Raw genomic sequence first — 12,008 nt, 5'->3', positions numbered from 1 at the left:
TACAAGAAATACAAAGCAGACCAAGAGACCCTAGCCTGTTAATGCATATCAGAACATAGAAGCAGTTGCAAAGTTCACCAACTGTATTTGCAAGACTGATTAACAGGAAAGCACAGGCAAAGAAAAAATGAAAAAGGAAGGAAGTATAGAAGTATAGAAATATAGAAGTATAGAAATATAGAAGAGCATTAGCATAAAAAGATTTTATACAAACATTTCCTAAAATTTGTTTTCTGCCATGATTGTAAAAACACTTTGGTGACTGTATTTTTGCACAGTGCGTCAGAAACTTAAGAAAAAGGCTACCCCACCCAGCTGAAACCACAGCAGGAACTGATCAAACACAAGGGTGTATGGTGATGTGTGGGTTCAGCTCTTGGTTGCACACAGAAGCTGAACTTTATTGTAGGTTTGAATATGCTTGTGGCTTAATATTCCCCACCCATAAAAACTGGCTTTTATTTTAAACTTGACTATTTGGTTCTGTACTGTACATGAGGCACAAGTGGCAATTAAGGGAGGCAATGATACAGTTGCCTAAGTGGAGAGGAACCAGAAAATAATCTTTGGCAGAGGACACTCAGAGCCTTTTGTATATGTGTATGTGTGAAGCAGGCAACATTTTCAAAGTGATACACAAAAACTAAAAGGTACTACTAGCAGAACTGGAGAGCAAATGTTCCAGACTAATGGGAACAAATGCACCTGGTAAGCCCAAGAGCACAGTGGATTTAAATACAGTACAACTTCAGCAGTTAAACACAAATTTCTTCACCCTAGCCTTGCAAACACTTCAGTGTTTCTGTAAAGTATCCTACAGGCCTGCAAATGACACTTTTTACTACCGCTGTGAAGCTAAAGGTGTAATTTTTAATAATGAAGTGAACTTTCATGTCTCTTACTATCTCTAATACAGGAGTTGCTCTAAAAAGCTGTAGCATAGGTGTAACTTATGGCATATCCCTTCTAAGTAAACACTTTCTCAGAAGTTTTGCTGGAATCTGCATGAATGACATCCCTCTGTTCACCCATATGACTACGTAGTGTGCACATCAATAGCAGCTCAAGAGTGGTATTCCAAATGGGATAGCTGAAAGGAACTGGAGGAGGAACCTCCCAGTCCACAGTGCTAAAGTAGCTGACCCATAACACTTACAAAAAAAGGGGCACAACTCTGATATGTTGGTCTCTTTCACCTTGGAAAGCTGCAAAGGCATTTATCAGCTGCTCAGGTTTTTTTCAGCACATGCAAGTTTACAAACAGGTCCCCAGCACTTCCCTCTTGAATTCCTCTAAGAGGGCCATTTTCCTGTAGCTGCACACACCGCTCCACACCACTCTGCAGCTGAAGCAGTGGTGAAAATGGCTCCTAATTATCAGGTGCAAGTTTCACTCACCACACCCTTCTATTTCCCAAACCAACAATAAGCTATCCTTCATTTAGAAAATTAAATCTGTGTGACTTTTTGGTTGTAGAAAGGAAAGCACCGATTCACTGTCTTTCACAGATCAGCTTCCTCCTTGGAGGCTGGGACAATCACTGTGCTAGCAGGCTGCAGAAAAGCTGATGAAGCTGTTTAGAAGCAGAAAGTGACACTGCTGTCAACAGCAGGGATCTCTGAGCTCCACAGGAATCAGAACACTTGGTTTGCATGCACCAGCCACTAGTCTGCCCACGTCTCATTAGTGAATGTATTTCCCAGCCACAGCAGTTCTACAGAACCTTGTTCCTTGAAGACGTTTAGCCTGATTTGTACTAACTACTCTCAAAATGACATAAATCTATGATGGCTCTGTCTGCGCTAAGGGTATGTTTATATTTCAGAGTTCTGGCTGATTCACTCATTTCCCAAGCTCTGCTCTTACCAACACGGAATTCATCTTGCTCTGAGTTAGCAGAACAACTGGGGCCTGGGCTTGAGTTCAGGTTTTGCTTTTGCTGGTACTTGCATGCAACCCAGCTCTCACATAAAGGCAAGCTAAGCAAGCCCCCAGCTCCCTCCCTCCCAACTCCAGCTGGAAGATGCTTTGTTTCTCTCCTTCCTCTCCCAGTATGGCACCACCTGCCAAGTTCAGTGTTTATATATCAAACATTCTCTGTTTCTGCAGCACACAGAAGGCCAAGGAATCAGGTGAAGTTTTTGTGGCTTACAGCCTGAGTTCTTGGACTACATTCTCTAAAAAAGTTCTCACTGACAGGCTCCTCCAGAACTGCCTATGTTAAAAAAAGGAAGCCCATTTTAGTTGATTTACATATAGCATCAATGTCCTATCACTGCCAAAGACCACAGTTGTGGGCCAGGTGAGGGACTGAATTCCTGGGTAAACACACAGACACCTCAGAGCAGTTTCAGCAGTCAGTCTCACAGGATCTCTGCCCCTCTAACTGTGCCCATGCAGCAACTCCATAGAGTCACATGGAGCCAAGAAGCAGGCACAAAAGCTCACTGTGAGCAGGGTAGCTATATATGTGCTGGACTAAGAGCAAAGATCACCTTAGATAGCTATCCTGGCCTAACCTTGTGGCTTCCAGCCCATCAGGCACTACAGAAAGTGCTCCTACCAACCAGGAACTTGCCAAATCTGTTCCTTGTATCCAAACACATTACATCATCAAGAGCATGTTTCTGCTGCTATGACAGACTTTAGATCGGTCAGTACAACTACTGGCTTCTAGGCAAAGAGGGTGGTTTGCAGGAGAGGGGAGACAATAATGTCAAGAATGACATGTGCACTTCAGATCTGCACAGTGCAACAGCACCTGTATGGCTCCTCTTCCCTTCCTGATGTGGCTGTGGCCCAGAACTGATTCGAGAATCCACATCCCTAGGCTCCATCCCTATGCCAGCAGCAACGTCTAATGCAAATCTGACCTGAATGATGCAAGCCATACGAGCAGAAAGGGCTTTTCAATCTACGCTAACTGCACTGTGCTACTCTAGCTTTTTTTCCTCAACTTCGTAATTAGATACTTTCTTGAGGTGTCTACTGAAATAGAACAGTCAAGAATAGACCAGGACTATGATATCCAAGAGAAAAAGAGAATGGTACACATACTTTAGAAGACAAAATGAAAAGTTTCAAGAGAGATTTAAATTATAAACACATGCACACATATGAATGGACACACCACAATTAGAGCTACTCTTGCCAGAAAGAACCAAAATGAGGACTTTCATGTAAGTTATACTTTATCTTAACTGGACTTGTTGAAAGTGTTCTGTATTAAATAAAGCTATAGAGGTTTCACCCACTTGGAGAAAAGGCAGTGGTATTGCAGCAGACTGGTAGACAGCCAGAACAACCAGTTTAAGTGTATTTTTCCTCTGCAGTTTTCAGTATTTCTAAGGAGATAACCTTCCTCCCATTGACTGGGAAATACAGGGTGGAGCAGCTATAAAAACACAGACTAAGAAAAAAATACAGTTTCTGTGTGTGTGTGGTTTTTTTAACTAATTTTTTAAATGTGCTTTTTTCAGAACTCTAGTGGGGTGAGTTGTGATTAAATGTTGCTCAGAAGTGCCCAACTTGAAGCTTTTCCTTCAGAGCACCTGAGGTGAAAGCAGGATACTGCTCCTTCAGCAGACGGCCAGTCTGAGCCTGGGTACTTCTTCCCCCTGCACCATGCTTTGAAACAGTCTTCAAAGATGACAGCTGGCACAACACGGAGCAGGATGCCGTGCCAGCTATCCACAGTATAGTATTTCAGCTTATCACCCATTCCTTTGAAATACCAACCTCAAAATAAAACACTTCATCAAAATGTGGATTGTTGGTCTTCTTTTTAACTTTAGTCTTTTTGGCTTCTGATCTGAATGAACGAAACAAAATAAACAAAAAAAGGGTAAGAAACAACATTAGTAGAAGTGTGATCCTAGAACAGAGTCACTGAGGAGGAAATCCACTTGATTTATCTGATAAAACTGGAATGCCATGTGGCTCCAGCACAGCAAGGAACAGACACTTGCACACATTTAAGAGAGAGATTCAATGCATTCTTATTTCTCTAAAGTGGCAGTAATCACATTTGTTATCCTATTTTAAACACAATTCCTTGAACCCTTATTCTATCAGTTGTTTGACATGGAAGAATCCTTTATCTGTACAAATTGGCAAGAATGGGGCTCTGAGCAGCAAATTTGGAGGACAGTCTCAGTCTTGGCATGACTCAAAAATTCCTCATACTCTAAAAACACAGGAGACCAAGACTAATATAGCTATTTCTGTGATTCATATTTTATAATTCTGGTCTGAAAAATCAATCACTGCTTTTCAGTGACAATAAAAAAATCCAGAATGTTTTTTTCAGTAAGAATATTTTTTATTGCTGTACTAGCATCTCTTTCCTTGCAGCACCTGCAGCACTTAGTTAATATGGTGGTGAATTATTATGACCAGTGCTGAGCAGAAGTCTCTTATTTCTACTGCTCTGTGGGCTCAAGATGTGGCAGACCTCCTCCCAGCCACTCAGCAGGCCTGACCAAGCTCAGGACTGCCCATTCATCCCCTACGGGCCGCGCCATCCGCCTGTGCCTGCCTTTGAGAACACAGACATTGACTGCTTGGTGCTGGGCTCAAGCCAGCCAACGCATTTCTCACAGGCCAGCCAACAGCTGTTTGATGGCTTCCAAATGTTATGAACCTATGCTTGATTTGTTCTTGCTACCTACAAGAGGAAAGCTGTGTGCTGTCCTGTGTCACCAATCTTACCCTACAGCTCTGCAGGCATAGATAAAACAGATGCAGACGGAGAGGCACATCAGCCATGTGGAAAACTGACCTACTAATCACTGCATCCCAGAATCTATCGTTCATTTCTCATGCACCAAAGCTGCTTAGATGGCCTGTACTGCTTATTCACTAGACAACTCTGTATTTCACAGAGGTCCAGTAAAGCTAGGTCTAATTCCCAGTGCTGCTCCAGACTTCTCACGTGAGTTGAATGGGCCTGTCGACCAGTATACAATATTTTTCCATCTATTATGAAAAATAGGCACAGAAAGAGTTTTGGTCAGGAAGTCTGATGACTTTAAGTACAATAGACAGCAGCACGTCTGTTGAAATTTTTATGCTTGTCATTGCATAATTGCAGCTGAATAAAGCAGCTTTCCTACTCTAAAATGAGAGGCACTGGAAAATCCAGAGAGGAGAATGATGTACAGATTAAGACTATCCCACTATTCCTAGGAGAAGCGGAGAGATAAGAGAGACTAATCTCCTCCAGGACACAGGACAGATTGCCAACCCCATCTCATCAGTCACACTTGCCAATCAGCCTCTTTACTGATAAACCCATCTGGGAGGGGACTGGGAAGCAGGATGTAGAACGAGAGGCGATTAAGGCAGCACAATTATTGAGCAATTACAAAGCAGTGAATGGGAATAAGCTGCATGCTGCTTGCTGGAGATAGGAGGCAAGCCTTCTCCCCCCCACCAAAACCCAGATAGGAACAGGATAAGGCTATGCTCCTTATTCTGAAGGGACTACATTATCAATAGTCATACACTAGCCAGAACTAGCCTATGGCAGGCATAGGGAAGATTTCCTTACAGTTTCAATAATAGCAATTTCAAACAAATTACATGCTTAAAACAAAGTGTACAAGTCAAATATACAAGTCCATTAATGGAGATAAGGCATAACACAGCTAGACAAAGATGCAGAATACAGACAGGCTCAAAGACTCCTCTGCATGCAAGGTATTTGTCAAGAATGCTTCTTATTTATAGTGTTTTCAATAAATTATTGTAAAACATCATTAATAACCTATGCTACTAAATCTGATTCTTTGAGGTCACAGCAGAGCTGTTTTGTTTCTAAAATGACACAGACATAAAAGATGACTAGAATAAGCAGGGAAAAAAGCAGTGACATCCAACAGCACAGGAAATTTTTATAACAGATGGGGAAATTGAATCCCAAATTTAAACTGAAGAGTATTATGCAGAATCTCATCACTAAAACCTCATTCCAAATTTTATCCATGCTATTATGTCTGCATATATCAAATTACAGGACTGAGCCATTGAGGGTTTTTTGACATACACATTAATTTGTCACACCTTGAAAGCGAAGACACTCTAAATATTCACATGCAAACATGCATACTCGGCAAGATGTTGATGCATTCACATTTCTCTTCCACCCTGCCCAAAATTAGGCAATGAATTTGCTCAAAAACTGGCCTCCAACTGTGAGGTGAGAAGATGCATAAATTAAGACTAACCACAAATTTTATACTCTGGGTTATTCAAATTATTCAGAGATTATTCAGATCTTTACATAAATCAAAACTGAAACAAGTCTCAAATTACTTACTTAGCATAATTCAGTAGCTCACACACACCCCCACCCTTAACATATTCTAGCAGTGTCTAAATACTCCCAGACGTCCAGCAGAGAAAGTGAATTTCTAATAGACAAAGGAAACAAAAATCATCCTTATAAAATGGAAGCTCTTGAATGCGCAGTACTTGCCTGGAGGGTCCTGCTAAGGTAACAGTGGCATAGGGATCACATTGCCCGTTCACAATGGGCAGCCCTTGGCACTCCAAAACTCTAGAAAATAAGAAAATGAAGACAAATTAATTAAATGGGAAGAGATTGGAGTGAAAATAAAAGTGAAGCATTTTCATAGTTTTTTTTCATAGTACTTTACACTAGGGAATTGAAATGTCACTAAGCAGAAACATTCATTTATACCTAAACTTGAGAACACATTTTGTTCTTAACTACTAACTTCAGTAAGGGTCAAAAATAGTGTTAAATTACTGAGAAACCTTAACTCAAAAGATTCTTATTATGCAAACACAGAAATTTAAGGTTCATGAAGTAGGAGTCTGCTGTCAAGATGAGAGCTGTCAGCACTTAAAAATTCTGTGACAACTTATTCACCAAAACACATAACCAGAATTTATGCTGTAACAGAAATATAAAAAAACTCCACACAGACAGATCCCAGAAACAGCTAAATAATTTCTCAGAATAACATTCATGAAGACCTCAGTGCTTTTGCAAAATTTGGCATGAGCTTATTTGTAGAGTTGTGTTAATTACAGACCAGGAAACAATATGACACATTCATCCTTCTGCATGTTCAGCAGCTCTGCACTCAAGTAGTAACAGACACACTGGAGGGACAAAATGGAACAAAACGGGGTTTGCTGCACACAATGGTGGGAAAGCTGCACTTTTGCACTCTCATTTCAATATCTCTTTGGGGAAGAAAAAAAATAATAATAACAGGAAGAAAAAACTCAACACAACTACCCCCAAAAAGTGAAAAATGCTGGATATTTCATAAGTTAAAACCTACTGAGGAATGCAGCACCAGCTGGAAACAAAGACAGATAAGCCAGTTTCCAGGACTCCCCCTCCTGCAACAGGTTCTGCTTCCACCAGGTAACCTGCTGGGCTAATGTATTTGCACAATTTTAACTGGAAAATTTCAGTGAAGGCAAATCATGAAGCTCTCTGGACAAGTGAGTAGTACTATCATTGAATTGTGAAATACCATGTAAAATTCTGGGTGCTATAACATCACATGCAAAGTAATAGCGATTTTATTGTTTTCAGTGACAGCAAGGTCAATGCAAAAGAATATTAGGATGGGTAATAGAGTAAAATTCACTAACAGACAGTGCTCCACAATTTCATCCACAAGGCAACTTATTTGGTAACATATAGTGTAGACTTTAAATACAGCTTAACTACAGGCCTCTTATTACTTACTCTCCATAAAGGGAGGAAAAAAAGTAATATTCTGCATCAATACAGAAATCGTTTTTGTACCAGAGAAGGTACAATCTAGATCGGTTCACACAGCACTACAAATAGAAGGAGACTGAAGATCACACTAAGGGGCACACACGGGTATCTGAAATGATACATTACATTCATAGCTGAATTGTCATGGCCCCCCAGAATGAAGGCTAGGTAGATGTCTTTCAATACAGACATCCCCCGATAATGCACGGACTCACAAGCTTCTCAATGGCACAGCCCTAACCTAGTCAACTCCTCACTACTAATTCACTAACACTAGTAGAAAATTATGTTCTGTTTTCTGGATATGCAAGTGAAATCACAGATGAAAACCACAGGGAAAGTTAGGAAAAGTCTGGCTTGCACAGGCCACATGCTTCTTTTATTTCTGGACTCCTATTATTTCACTACAAGTTTAACATCCACAGAGACAAAATTTAGAAGCCTCAGAGCCACCTAGTTTAAGCACATATCTGATATTGCAGAGTGCTACAACACAAACAGTGAAATTCAAGCCACAAATTCTATCCCAGCACCAGCTAGAAATACACAGTGTAAGCTTCAGGAACCCTCTACATCCAGCAACACACAAAATACATGATTTGGTTGCCTCAATACAATGCATACAGTGCCATTTAAGATGACTTAGTTTCTTCCACCAGCGCTTGAAGCTGAAGGAGGTACCCATGAAACATGTAAATTTGATGTGGGTAGCACCACATCTCTCAGAGGCCTCATAAACAGACTAGATGCCTGTTTTTAAGCAATCAACTCCTACTCCAAATTCACCTAGCTTACCTTACAGAGGAAGTGTAGAATAAGCTTTTTTTGCACATGTAATAGTAGAAATACTTACAATTGCAAGGGAAATGCCACTTTTTAAATTTTAAAAGGGCAGATGTGAACAGAAAGAACATTACAGGGACTTTTACACTGTAGCCTTCTGACAGAGCACCTGTCAGTGCAGGAGGGAAAAACAGTAAATACCAGAAGCAAGTTTTTATGGAGAGCCAGGTGTGGCTTGATTTTCTTGCAAGTAAAGGACAGATCACTTTCCTTCCAGTGGTCTTTACACTAAGACCACATTCACAGCAGAAACACTTTGCCAGTGAGCTACAGCAGGACTACTGGTAATTCTTTTAGGGTGACAGATGTAGCTTGAACACATTCCCATCTAACAGTGTACACCAAGTGTACACAAACTCCTGTGTTCCAGTGCTTCCTTAAAGCAGTCTGGAAGTTCCTTAAAATGAAATAGTAATTCAATGGCTTTATAGCAGCCAGCCAATTTTCTGCTGCTGATGAAAGGATTCCAAGCGAGCTGTCATCCATATGGGAAGAACTATGTGAAATTTAAACAGTCAGAGCATGTGGCCAGAGAGAGTATGACTCCTCTTTTAGTAAAACAGTTCTTTCAGGAGTATGCAGAAAATAGAATGTGATCCTAGAGAATATAATCTACACTTGAGGACATACAGAGTTTGCAAATCATTACACAAATAAACCAGAAAATAATTTTTAAATACTCATAGATGAATTTGAATTATGGAAAGCGTGAACTCATCCAAACAAAAAATGTGTACCCTAACTGTACACATGTAAAATGACAGGCTCTATTCTAATATTGCCACATAGAAGAATTTAAGGTTTTTCTTGTGGGTAGCCCTCTGTTATCACATCAGTCATCAGCAATGGTTAAAAAGGCAAGCAGTATTACCAGCTGGTTGGCGAGAACACAGAAATGTACATCATAGGGCACCTGCAATTTGAATTGTGTGTGCTCTCCAGAACACATGGAGAACAACAGATGGCTTCTAACCACTCATGGCTCTCCCAGGTCTGTACTCTCAAGCTCAGGAAACAGAAACTATCCATCCACAAACAGCTTACAAAATCATGAATGGTGTGAACAGCATTTCCTCACAAAATAAGAATTATGGGATACACAATGAAATTACCAGACAGAAAGTTTAAAAATAAACAAAAGGAAGTACTTTTTCTAGGCAATGAAATTGCAAAACTTATTGCCATGGGGTGTCGTGGAGACTGAAACAACACGTGGATTAAAACCAGCACTGCAAAAACTCATGGATTATAGGTTTGTAGGCAGCTATTAAAGCTTAATGGTCCAGAAGCCTCCTTCAGCTCAGGAAATCCCAAACTGATGATCAGGAAGGGTGTAACACTGGAGCAATCATACCACTTGAAGTATCACTCACCAGAGAGCATCAGTACTAGGCTAGACTAGAGAGGCATTTTACACAGTAGGGTAGTTGTTCTGTTCTCTGGGGAAAAAGCAAAAACAAAAGGAAAAAAAAAGAAAAGAATGAAACAAAATACACAGATGTTCTTGTGCAGTCATGATGACTTAAGAGTAAGATGCTTCTTTGTGTGCAGCAGGAATAAGAAAAGCAAAAACAACCTTGAAAGAAACAAAATGTGGGAAAACAGGAAATAGACACCAACAGACTGTATCACAAGCCTTTCAGGTAATTTAAAAGCAGTTATTGTTTAAGAATGTTGAAGAAATCAGGCAAAAGACTGAGGACTTAGGATTTTGAGGAAGGAAGGCTGTATTTGGACTCATTCTGGTTCTTGTCTCTTACAAAGCATTATGAGGAGAAACAATAGAATTCAACAACACGCAGGTCTGGTTGACTCATGTTAGAACACTCTCCTTAGCTATAGGATACTGTAATGTTAGGGCTGCTTTTGTTACAGTCATTTTCTTCATGGGAAAGTTGCTTAGTCAATTAATGCTCCTCTCTCCTAGCCAAGTACCAAAACACTGGCTTTACCTGGCAAGTAAGAAAAGAGCCAGAACAAAATCTCAGCTACACACAGACAATAAAATGCAATCTCAAATATGCCACACAGCCATCACGTTATTTAGACTTGACAGTTCTTATCTGGATTAGATGAAAAAGAAAAAAAAAAAAAGTGTAATAAAGGTATAATCTTGGGAAAGGGGGCATAGTGGGAAGTAGTGCACAAAGCCAGTAAAAATAAAATGTCCTTGCTCTAGTTGTCTGCAGAATTAACTTACATGTACTAGAGTAATGAAAAAAAGCCTAGACAATCAAGATTATTCAAGAGTTACAAGTCAACTCATCAGACCCCAGAGAAAAAAAAATAGTCTGATGGCTGCCAGAATCTTGTCTACCCAACTGGTAATTTCTCACCATTAGATGTCTGGAGCCCAGCTGGGACTGAGTGAGCCATCCCCCACAGCTTGCCTGGCTGGGCAGAGCTAAGGTTAGTGCTGGGTCACATGAGAAAACTCTCAGTGCAGCTGCCTCACTGCATTTTGCTTGTGGTTTATAAAATTAATAGGTTTCAAGAAACAAGGCAGTTCAGTTTTCAATGTGGTTCATGACCAAACTTTCAGAAGAGTAAATAAGCTATGGAAAATTCCCAGTGGATAAGGGAAAACCTCAAAAACCTAAACATACCATAAGCATGCCCTTGTGTCTACAGAAGCTGAGAGGGTGGCAGAAGCAGAAGGTCTTGGACAAAAATAAAGAGATTTTTCAACAAAGACTAAGTAGCTCATATCTGACAGGCATTTCCTCTGCCTCCGGGTTGCCAACTAAGCACTGTAGGCTGTAATCTCTGACACAGCCCCTACACAAACCTACTCAAAACCAGGCTTAATACAGGTGAGCAACATCAGAATGATCCAAGCCCACAGGCATTCCATGCTCCTGCCCTGGAACTGCAAAAATTGTTTCGAAATTACAGGCTCTGTGATTAGTTCAAGATGCACATGTGTCATCAGCCTCCTTGTGTGTCAGAATGGACAAGCAAGGCAAAAACAGACAAAAAAACCCCAAAAAACCAAAAAAAACCCCAACAAACCAGTAGGGGACATAGCTGTTCTTAAAACTCATGTGTGTATTTACTGCTTTTCCAGAATAAATCACCTCCAATCTACCGAGTCAGGCTCAGTTTTCCCCCACTCAGCCTAGGGTAGGGACCAGCACACCATTCTCATTATGCTTCTCAAATCAGACTGTTTTCTTACTGTGATTCCTCAGAAAATAAATACATCATTTTTCAATACAATTGCTTTCTATCACTGTACCATATATTTTAACTGCTTGGTTTCTGAGATCAATATAGGTACTTAGCAAGGTTGCTCATCCATCTTACAATTCCTCTATTTCCAGCCTCTGCTTGTTCCACCTCTCTTTCATTTCTTTATCTTGAGACTTCATTCCATCTCACATGCACATTTTTTTCA

At 40.4% G+C, this 12,008-nt stretch overlaps 1 protein-coding gene across 2 annotated transcripts in view; it reads right to left on the bottom strand.

Moving 5' to 3' along the window:
* RASA3 (RAS p21 protein activator 3) overlaps positions 1-12,008 on the bottom strand; it is a 132,701-nt gene that overhangs the window by 27,177 nt on the left and 93,516 nt on the right. For both annotated transcript variants that reach the window (XM_033052479.1, XM_033052480.1), the window contains exons 6-7: positions 6,479-6,559; positions 3,739-3,811 (exon numbers count right to left, since the gene is read on the bottom strand). In XM_033052479.1, coding sequence (XP_032908370.1) covers positions 3,739-3,811; positions 6,479-6,559 — 154 coding nt within the window. The remainder of the gene's footprint in view (positions 1-3,738; positions 3,812-6,478; positions 6,560-12,008) is intronic.

The sequence above is a fragment of the Catharus ustulatus genome, chromosome 2, assembly GCF_009819885.2.
Source record: "Catharus ustulatus isolate bCatUst1 chromosome 2, bCatUst1.pri.v2, whole genome shotgun sequence".
In the NCBI taxonomy this organism is placed as follows: Eukaryota; Metazoa; Chordata; class Aves; order Passeriformes; family Turdidae; genus Catharus; species Catharus ustulatus.
This window is presented reverse-complemented; position numbering and strand designations above follow the sequence as displayed.